Source organism: Nicotiana sylvestris, chromosome 11 (assembly GCF_000393655.2).
Source record: "Nicotiana sylvestris chromosome 11, ASM39365v2, whole genome shotgun sequence".
NCBI lineage: Eukaryota > Viridiplantae > Streptophyta > Magnoliopsida > Solanales > Solanaceae > Nicotiana > Nicotiana sylvestris.
In genome coordinates, this window is record NC_091067.1 from 82,255,915 (window position 1) to 82,267,442 (window position 11,528).

The 11,528-nt window shown below is 36.1% G+C and overlaps 1 protein-coding gene across 1 annotated transcript; it reads right to left on the reverse strand.

Moving 5' to 3' along the window:
- Nucleotides 1-2,490: 2,490 nt before the first annotated feature.
- LOC104243786 (PHD finger protein Alfin1-like) lies at nucleotides 2,491-10,651 on the reverse strand. The gene is made up of 5 exons (XM_009799042.2): nucleotides 10,057-10,651; nucleotides 9,349-9,381; nucleotides 6,592-6,820; nucleotides 3,071-3,191; nucleotides 2,491-2,980 (listed from the first exon to the last, which is right to left on the reverse strand). The coding sequence occupies exons 1-5, from the start codon at nucleotides 10,151-10,153 to the stop codon at nucleotides 2,708-2,710; spliced, it is 753 nt and encodes a 250-aa protein (XP_009797344.1). The 5' UTR covers nucleotides 10,154-10,651; the 3' UTR covers nucleotides 2,491-2,707.
- Nucleotides 10,652-11,528: the final 877 nt, after the last annotated feature.

The window sequence follows — 11,528 nt, forward strand, 5'->3', positions numbered from 1 at the left end:
TTATCCGAAAATTACATATTGCACGACAAAATATTAAGCATTTTTAGCAGACAAAAAAAACTTCAGCATACAAAAAATTATATGAAAAATGTTTTACATATTCCTAAAAACATAAGCATTTTTTGGTATGAAGTTTTTTCAAAAAATGATAATAAAATACATAGTGCGGGAGGAAAACTTTAGCTCCATCAGCCGAAGTTTTTACAGATTAACTAAAGAACTCAGTACATGTGCTGAAGTTTTTTGTGCAATATGAAATTTTAATTTATGTTTTATTTTCTACCCAGTGTAGGAGGAAAACTTCAGCTCCTCCTGCTGAAGTTTGTAAATATTAACTAAAAAACTTCAGCACTTATGCCGAAGTTTTTTGTGCAATATGAAATTTTAATTGATGTTTTATTTTTTTTTACAGAGTGTAATAGGAAAACTTCAGCTTCTCCTGCTGAAGTTATTAACTAAATAACTTCAGCACCTATGCCGAAGTTTTTTGTGCAATATGAAATTTTAATTGATGTTTTATTTTTTTTACCCAGTGTAATAGAAAAACTTCAGCTCCTCCTGTTGAAGTTTTTAAATATTAACTAAAAAACTTCGGCACCTATGTCGAAGTTTTTTGCGCATAGGTGTTTTAAATATTAAAATACTCATATAATTTTTTCTTCGTTGTGTTATTTGCTAGCTCGTTTTGCTGAATTTTTTAGATATGAACTAAATAACTTCAGCTTGTTTCAGTATATTTGTGGGATTAGAATGTTAGAATTCATCGTCAAATAGATTTAGAATGCAAATTCAGCATATTAGTAAAGTTCGTCAAACAACTTCAATCAATCAATCAGAAAACATATAATTCAAAAACTATTTTGAATTCTGAAGAAGAATTTGAATAATTACAATGTATTTTGTAATTTGAATTTGGAATTTGAATCTGGTTCAAATCTGGTTTGCGAGAGGCGATCTCAGGAGAGATGGACTGATGGAGGAGATACGAAGAAGATCTGGAATTTAATTCTGGGTATGCTTGATGCATCTTTTATATGTTTTGGAAGGGGTATAATGGTCATATTATTACGGATTTTTTGTTAGTTGGTTACAAAATCAATAGTTTTTAAAAATAGGGTATAGGTTAAAAGGTGGCATAAAAATAGGGTACGGCTGCAAATCGCCCATTTTTATTCGATTGAGCATCAATGTAACTGTGTAAGTACACATATGTCCAGTTCAAGAGAGAATTTTGGCCAATAACATGAATCATAGTTGGGCACTATCATGGGTTAACTTGGGCTAGTGAATTTTCATGGATTACTTTGGGCTAGCCCAAATCAGCCCATCAACAAAATTACTCTAGCCCAAACCCATCAATATTTGGGCGAAGTGGGCGGATTACCTGAGTTTGGGCTTGTTTTGCCATCCCTAGTTTTCAATGCGTCACAGTGTCTACTGTCCCCTAGTCCCTAGACAATTTAAGCCATCTTTATCTCACACGTGAATTATAGCAATTGCAGTCGAGGCATTTGTATCTATATCCGTTTTTTGGATCACGTTTTAACTTGTGCCCACTTTGCAAAAAAATGACAAGCGTACCCACTTTTTCGCGTAACTTCAGCATACGGGGCTGAAGTAGCAAAGGCAATCACGCAAAATTTCAGCATTCTAATAGACGGGCCTGAAGCAGCAGAAATTGTTGAACCAAGTGTGCTGAAGTTTTTGTTTGTAATTGTTGAACTTAAGCATAGTAGCTGAAGTTTTTGTTTGTAATTGCTGAACTTAAGCATAGTAGCTGAAGTTTTGTTCTCTATTTGTTGAAGTTTTTTTGTCCTGGATTCATTAGTTTTGTCATTAAGCTCAAAAACTCCAGCAGAAGATGCTGAAGTTATTTAGTTCATTTATAAAAACTTCAACACTAAATAAGCTAAAAAAAAATTGTCCTAGATTCATTAGTTTTGTCATAAAGCTTTTTCAAAAACTTCAACAGAAGATACTGAAATTATTTAGTTCATTTGTAAAAACTTCAACACTATATAAACTGAAGTTTTTGAAAAAACTTTCTAACATACTAGATAAATAATCAGAGTGTCAACAGTATCTAAATCATAAATTTGGAAACAATAAACGTGAAAAGAACAAAATTGTCGTGAAAAGAACAGAATTGTTATGAAAAGAATCACTAAGTGTGACATTAAACTTCCCGTACGTGTCCCATGAACTGAAGTTTCATAGTAGCACCAACAGCAACAGAAGAAAGAAGAAAACGAAGGAAGAGAAAGGGGACTGAAATTGTTTAAAAAGTGGGTACAAATTAAAAAATTTAAAGAAAAAATGGGTATAGGTTAAATGGGGGCGACCAAATAGACCAAATAGGACGCCCCGTGCAATTTTTACGTTGCAGCCCTCATTACAAAGTAAGGCACCTGTCTTCTGCATCTCTCACGCATAGTAGCGCATTATAGTATTCAGATCAGCAGTCTTACGAATAGAGAAGGCAATTCCAAATACACAATGACAAAAGGCACAAATTTTCTTGATCTAAAACACAATCCAAAAGCATACAAGAGAAAGCAGAATGCAAAGTCTAAAAAAAATGGCGATCTAGCATACATTAATTCTGACACTGGTCACAAGCTTGACCTTTTTTTGTTTGATAAGTTAAGCTACAAATTCTACGCCTTTCATTCACCATTTGACTGATGCTTGCTCTTCAGTTTGCAGTCTAAACTCTGGCCCTCTTGTTACTGCAACTAGGACACTTATACTGCTTGATGTGCTCAGCCTTTGCTGGAGTAATCTTCACACATTTGCCATGGAACCATTTCTCACACACATCACAGCAAATCCAGAATTCATCTTGGCCATAATTATCACCGCAAGCTCCACAGAGGGTTGCCCCTTGTTCATCTTCTTCTTCTACCTCCTCCCCACTCTCATCCTCCTCTTTAGGTGTTGACACCTTAACCCCCTTGTGCTGGGGCTCCGACTGACGAAACTGCAAAACATTGATAGCAGAAACAATCAAACAACATGAAAGAAAAGATGACCAAAAAGCATTAATATCAAGTTCATGTGGATTGGCAACCTTTCCACTCGATTTACTTTTGCTGCTGTTATTATGAGCAGCGTCCCTTGCCTGTTTAGCAGCTCCAGTCACAACCTCAAACACTGTAGGGAGATCATTTATCATCTGGAAAAGCCTCTTCCTGTATACATGATTTCCCAAAAAAAGTCAAATCTCTCTTCTGAAGGAACTTCAGACAAACATTAAGCAATATAACCCATGTTTCCAGAGTGATCTAGCTAGGTGAAATATTGCAAATACTTGACTAACATAAACCACATTCATGAGTCAACAAGCTAAGGTCAAACGATGTACACACAACTATCGAACCTTAGCAAGATGTACTCCAGTAGAAAATCCAGATTACAATATTTTTTTGCATAGCTTACACAACAACAACAACAACCCAGTATAATCCCACTTAATGGGGTCTGGGGAGGGTAGTGTGTACGCAGACCTTACCCCTACCCTGGGGTAGAGAGGCTGTTTCCAAATAGACCCCCGGCATCCTTTCCTCCAAGAACTTCCCACCTTGCTCTTGGGGAGACTCGAACTCACAACCTCTTGGTTGGAAATGGAGGTTGCTTACCATCAGAGCAACCCCTCTTGTCTTAAACCCATGTTAAAAGATTTGATGACCCCTTGGGAAAAGAGACAGATGGCAGTTGATGATCCAAAGGCAGGAAGAAAGGGACAACATACTGCTGCCCCAACAAATATTGCACGAAGCGCCTAGACAACATGTGACAGACATCATATCCAACTAAAGACTAATTTATCCAATGATGCAGCGGTTAATACCACTAGCAGAACCAATTCTCAGATAGGCCTTTGTCTAATGGCTAGCATAACATACCCTCTTTTCTTAGACTGTCCGCAAATAACGAGGGGTGCGTGTCGGATACTCCAAACACAGTGCACTTTTGGGGGATCGGACACGGGTGTTGTAGCATTTTGGAGAATATAGTTTTTAATAGATATAGCATAATATAACCACTTCCCATAAGACAAAATGAAAATGAGATAGTACTAGTTCTGGTAATCATAACCCAGAGGTTAAATATCTTCACACAAACTGAAAATCATTATACAAAACCACCAATGCAACCACCAAGTTAAGCAATAATTCACCTGTCATGATAATTTGGGAATGAATATAGAATAGTTCCCAAATAAAGTGTAGTTGGACATTGGAGCATGGAGCTCCTAACTGATAACAAGCAACCATATGGCTTGCAACTCTTGGTTCTATAATTCTAAAACTTAGGTAGTAATCCTACTTACAGTGTAAGACACGTCTGTAAGGACGAAGAGGAAGTTTTTGGAGAATATTGAGCTTGATTATTCCCTCAAGCCATTGCGGAATTGAATAATTTATACACATGATCCAAAATAGGAAATGGTACATAATCAGGAGTTAAATCTCTCAATTAATTCCCCTGCAGATACCAATTGATATATGTAATATTTCCTAATCCATGTCCTTAATTACAGAATATTTACTCCTTAACTACAAAATACTATTTAACTTCCCCTCAAGGGGGAGTATTAAAGCCGAGCGCTCCTAGCTTGCTGGGTATGTACTCGATCCCGAAACATCAAAGTAATTTTATTACAGAAAAGAGAAAAAGAATCCACAGAAAGGACTCTTCACCCATGTAAAATAAGCTGAGCATTCAACACAAATCCTCAAAGCAGGTGGAATAGCCATGACCTTTATAGATCCCCTTTGGATGTCCTTAAATACTTGATATAGACACCATTATACAACTCAACAAGGTCAAACACTACATGATGAGTGGGTGAGAAGACAAAAGAAAAAATAGGAAGAAATGAATTCTTGATTAAACAGAAAAAGCAACATCTTGCAAAGATAAAAGAACAATCCCACTATATCACGCAGTTTCCGAGGGAGAATATCATCTATGCTCTACAACATGTTCCAAGCAAAGAGAACTTTCAAACATGATTGCGAGACAGATTCTCTGTCATTTTCCCCTTTCACATAATAAAGTAAATTGGATAATAGTGATGAGAAAGTTAACAAAAGGTGAGCAGGCCCAGGGTGTAGGGGGCTAAAGACGTGCTGATAAAGCTTAACCTATAATGGATCAAATAAAACAACTTTCGGAATGCTTAGACAAGTCAGGTTAAGAAGCATGAATCAAGAGTAGCATGCAGAAGAAGTTGGAACAATTTCGGGGATGGTAACGAGACCTTTTTTTGGCATGACAAATGGTTGGGATACTCAACCCTCAAAGAACAATTTTCAGACCTCTACAGCTTTACTCGAGATCCTCATGCTACGCTGGCTCAATGCATTAAAAGCACTGGATGGGAAGTTTGTTTTACAAGAAACAGTAACGATTGCGAACATGCCAGCCTTTCTCAACTTTTGCAACCATTGAGAAATTTTCAAAGTTCATCAAGTCAACTTAGACTCTCTTCACTGGCTATACAAGAATGACAGGCTTTTCACTATAATTTCTAGTTACAAATGGCTGAAGCATCCCCCAGCCGCAATACAGGATAAGATTGGCCTTTGAAACAACTTTGGAGTTTGAAAGCACAACCCAAAGTGGCTTATTTCTGCTGGACAGTTAATTATGAGGCAATCCTGACCCAATATAACCTTCAACAAAGAAGCATGAACCTTTGTAACAAGTGTTACATGTGTGAGAAGGCAGAAGAAGATGCCAATCACCTTTTCATTCACTGCACAAGTAGCCTCTCGTACTTTTGGATTCAAATAGGCAATGCCAGTATCTACCAAAGAGCTTCTTTTCAACTGGACAGGGAAAGGAATGGGGAAAGGCAGGAAGAAAATCTGGGAAATCAAACCAGCTAGCATTTGGTGGGTCATATGGACAGAAAGACATCTCACACGTTCTGAAGGCAAAAGAGAGAACATTCACCAACTGAAGTTCAATGTCTTATCTTTCTTAGCCTTTTTGTGTAATATGCAAAATGTACATGATGTAGAAAGATTTTTAAATTTCTCAGCTATATGTCGAATTATACTAGGTGGAAACTGAGTTTTTGTAAGATTCTTGGATATGGATACTGATACACTTGTTAGAACCTGATGTAACCCACTATACAAATTTTTGTGCTTTTTTGTTTATATAAAATGCTCCCTTATAACAAAAAAGAGAAGTTAGAACATTTTTTCTTGAAAAGGAAGACGTTAGAAAAAATTACTAACAGATCCCTGCATAAGAGAAATAAAGGTAAAAGAGCAACCCAAAAAAAGGCACGAAAAAGAAGAGATTATAGACAGGGACGGAGCATGGCACATACAACAGGCACACCATTGGTTGTTTTTGCAGAAGGTAGACGAAACTATTATTTAAGGACCAGTAGAAGGTAGACATATCTCCCATTAGAAAAATGAAAATTACACATCCAAATAATGTACAATCTACATAATATACAACAACTTACATACCCATATATTCCCACCTGGACAATCTACATAGTTTAAGGACAGGAAATCAAAGAAAAGATGAAATCAAAAGGTAGAAATAAGGAAATGATATTACCTTTCACTCTTACCAAAACCAAACCGTGCGCCAAAGTAGAATGCAACAGAAAGCAACCAGGAATCACCGTGAACTGCAACAAGTGATAACCAGTCCTTCTCTTGCATCCCATCACGAGCAAAGTTTATGCCTAGTGCTGGTTCGGGTAGTTCAGGAGGCACCTCCTCAACTGGGAGGTTTACTTCCCATGTTTCATTAGGGAGCCCATAGAGACACAAGTTCTCCTTTTCTGCAGGTAAACACATGGGCATATGTTGAAACAGTCATCAAGAATGATAGTAAAAGCTCCTTACAGAATAAACTCCATCAGGACCTCAAACAAGAAGACAGAACTACAGTTATATTGCATCTATAAAGAAGGAACTTCCCTGAACATCAAACTACAACAAAAAAACCCAGTATAATCCCACAAGTGAGGTCTGGGGATAGTAGTGTGTACGAAGCGTTACCCCTACCTTGTGAAGGCAGAGAGGCTGTTTCCGACAGACCCTCGACTCAAGCAAGGTATAGTCATAGCAATGTTTAAAAGAAGTGCTTTAGCGAAAAAGCCATAAAGAAGGATAACCGAAGCAAAAGAAACAACACGCGGTAATAGAAATCTAGGATAAGAAAAATATGGGAATAACACTAAAACTACTGGTATGGCAAAGAGATATGCTCGACTACTAACCCTCTACCCTAATTCTCGATCTTCACACCCTCCTATCAAGGGTCATGTTATTGGTAAGCTGTAGGTATGTCATGTCCTGCCTTATCACCTCTCCCCAATACTTCTTTGTTCTACCTCTAACCATTTTCGGACCCACCATAGCCAACCTCTCACACCTTCTCATTGAGGCATCTAGGCATCTCCTCTTCACATACCCGAACCATCTCAGCTTAGCTTTCTGCATCTTGTCCACCATAGGGACCATTCTCACCTTGTCCCAAATATCTTCATTCCTAATCTTATCCCTCCTAGTATGCCCACACATCCATCTCAACATCCTCATTTTCGCTACTTTCAACTACTAGACATGAGAGCTCTTGATTGGCCCACATTCCGCCACATACAACATAGTCGGCCTAACAACCACTCTATAAAACTTACCTTTAAGTCTCTGTGGCACATTCTTATGCGAGCCTCCATTTCTTCTACCCCACTCCAATACGATGTGCGACATCATCATCAATCTCTCCATTACTTGTGTATCAAGCATCACTTCCGCCCCGCTTCATAGGTACGTCACTGAACTTGCACTCCAAGTACTCAGTCTTAGCCCTGCTCAACCTGAAACCCTTAGACTCCAGGATCTGTCTCCAAATCTCCAGATTCCAGCCTAGTGTTAACACTGACTCGCGTCTCGTCAATGCAAAGTATACCAATGCAAAAGGGCAGAATTATTAAGTACAACCAACAAATTGATAGATGTAAAAGCAAAAAGTAATCAATTTCTACCCTCCACCTCCAACCAAAAGAAAAGAGATGAGATTAATTAGGAAACTGAGATTCTAATTAGCCACCAAGAGCACAACTTCCACCAAAGGTGTGCCGATTAATAGTTTATTTGACATTCAAGAAATCTTTTCTTAGATGTTTGCTATAAGCTTAGTTATCGAGTAAAACTTTGTGTTTAAAATAAAGCAACAGCAGTACATGCACAAGCCAAGCGGAGACAAGAATCATTGAAGAACACACTTGAACTAAGTGCACTCTGTTAGATCAAACAGAGATAGTTCTTATATGGAAACTCTGCCAGTGTTTCAAATAAGCTGGTGCAAAGAGCAACTCTTATACCTTTAAGTGTTTAGAATAAAAGAAGTCCAAACATTTTAATGTGTTGATTGACCTGCATTGACAAACAGTCATTCCTCCCCACTCCCTCTGCCCCTCCCCTCAAAAGAAAAGATAGAAAAAGAAGATAATACACATAATTCATGAGAATATTGTTTCCAAACTACACACAAACTACAAATAACCAGCTAAAAATGCAGCCAAGAGCTACTAATAATCACCTAAGACATGCAACATATCGAATAACTACCATAGATAACATAAAGTTTTATTCATCCACGGCAATTTATACCTCTCTAAGCTCATGCTTATAACTAAAATCAGGATCAGATCTAACAAGTGACTTTTCATATATCGACCTAAAATATCAACATTTGACATGCTCATACAAGATTAAAGTTCAATAAGTGTGACTTGATAGAAAACAAAACTCATCCCGCCTACCCATGCAACTAAAAATCTCGCATGTGTTCTCCCTCAGACCTGATAAGCAATCAGCCAATTATCAAGATATCAAAGAAAAACTAACTAGCATTGATGCTTCTCCCTGAATTGAGTAAATATCTCATTTTTCCAGGTTATCTTTCATACATAATTAACACCATGTAAATATTATCCATTAGGACCACAACATTACTCATTTCAGAGGGCCCAGACCATTAACAACTTTAAGAAAAAACTGATTTTGCCATTTCTGCTTAACAACAAATGACAAAAAGATGCACTCGGTGAGAAAAGTTATAACAATGTGGTTTAGGCTCCAAAATTGCGAATGACAATGCAATTCAACATACACACAGAGACTACATAAAAGTGTTACTTATAAAGTTCAAAATATTAAGACACGCTTCCAGGAATTAAAACTGCGGAAAACAAGCAACATTTCACATTTCTCAATTGTACACCAAAAAAGAACCAAACAGCACATATTACAAACATAAACAATATGTATCCAAGGAAAAACTGAGCAAAAGGAAACTCACCAGGATCACACTGCTGATAGAACTTATCAACATCTACAATAACACAACGTTATAAACATCACAATTAGCAAAACCACCATGAGTCTCACACACCCACAAAGCAAAAGGTCTAACACCCGTATACTTACATGAAAAAATACATATGGAAAAAAAAGAGTACCTTATTTTTCTCAAAAGAAAAAAAACACATGCGAAAATATGCTTTAGAAGGAGAAAAAATTACATACTACCTCCATGAGGGGTTCAAAGTCAAACACTTTAGTTTTTGGTCTAAATTCGGACATCCAATTCTTTCATTAAAAATTATGACACATTCAGAAACTGTACAAAAGAAGTACTATAAAAGTAGCAATTTTTCACAGAAAAATATTCAAAAATTTGCACGAAAAATGTAGTAATAAAAGAAAATTTGTTTGACTCTCCAAATTATAATACTGTACAAAAAATATACTCCCTCCCTGAAGGGATTTAAAGTCAAAGAATCTAGTTTTTGGTCTCAATTCCAACATCAATTCTTTCAGTTTTCTCTAAATAATTATACATTTAAAAACTGTACAAAAAGGTACTACTATAAAGTAGCAATTTTTTTTACAGAAACATATTCAAAATTGCTTGAAAAATCGTAATGAACGAAATTTTGTATGACTCGAGAAATTGTAATAGCGCCCTCAAAAATAAAACAGAGGAAAGTGTAAGAAATTAAAGAACCTGCGGTAAGTGCTTTGATTAAACCAGCTCTACGGCCTTTGAAATCATTGAAAACTTCCTCTACGGTTCTCGGTATTGGATGTGGAATTCCTTCCATGTCCTCCACTACTTTCCACAATTTCAATTCAAACCTCACAAACAAAAAAAAATACAATCTTTTTCTTTGTCTCAGGACAGGTGGATGAAATTAGGGTTTTGTTCAGAGCTAGGGTTTCTTCTTCATTTTACTTCAAGTTTAAAATCGGCTAATGTTTATGAATATGAGGAAAAAAGGCCCAATTTTTCAGGAAATTGCAGAGAATAATTAGAGGCAGTGAAGAAAATGGATTGGAGAGAGAGAGAGAGCAGCGGGAAGACAAGAGAAGGGGTGTAATGGTAGGGTGGTGGGAGTGGGGGTGGGTGGATTGTAGTGTATGTAGCTGCAGTAGATCTATATGTTCGGACAAAACTGTAATTTAATTATTGCTTAATTACACATGGCAAAATATGATTGGCTAATTAAAGCAAGGGGTTAGTTCTCTTCTTTTTTAAAAAAAAAAAAAACTTTTTTAGTGAATAATCATCGGTTTTGTGGGTTTTGATTTTGACATTTGTTGTTTTCAAGAAAGGTATCTCAAAGTAGGGGATATATTGGCTTACTAGAGTTATGTTGCTCTTTTCTCCGTGTCGCCCAATTCCTTTAGGCTCTCTCATTATTGATAATTGTCATTTGTATTAGCATTAATCTTCCCTTGTATTGTTTTTCTGTATGAAGTTACAGAAGATTGAAAAAGGTTACGTGAATATACGTAAGGAATAATTTCACAAAAGTAGAACAAAATACATTTCAACCGCTTAGCCTAAAACAATATCTTCATCGGATGGCTAAATAAATATCAACAATCAATTCTTTTTATACCAATATGATATCATTCACATGATATAACAAAAAAAAAATCACTCTCTCATGGCTACAACTTTTCCCTCCCTCCCCCACATCCCCGCATTCCCCCTCAAAACTTTTGTCTATATCTTTGTTTCTTTTTCTTCCCCAACTTAAATACCAACAAATTATGTATTAAAATAAATATTTTCTCCTATTTTCTCTTTTTCTTATGGCAAAACATGATTTTTTAATGAAATATTCCAATCTTCTATTACTCTTTTAAATGGTAAATTATTTGGGTTTTCACATATCAAAATTGTTAATCAAAATTTAAATTAAAAGTGAAATTTTATGTGCAATTGCTAAAGCAATCCAACAAGATAAAAGAAAAATCAAAACTTGATTAAAAAATTGTAGAATCCCTCTAGAACATATAAAAACTTTTTCATATTTCACAAAAAGAAAAAGAAGAGAAGAAAGTATCAAACTTTCATGGAGGTCTCTTATGTAATGACACTGTATCTAGATTCTTATAAACTAAAATATATATAATTATATAGCATTAAACATAAATATACTCATTTATACACATAAGTATACAATACCA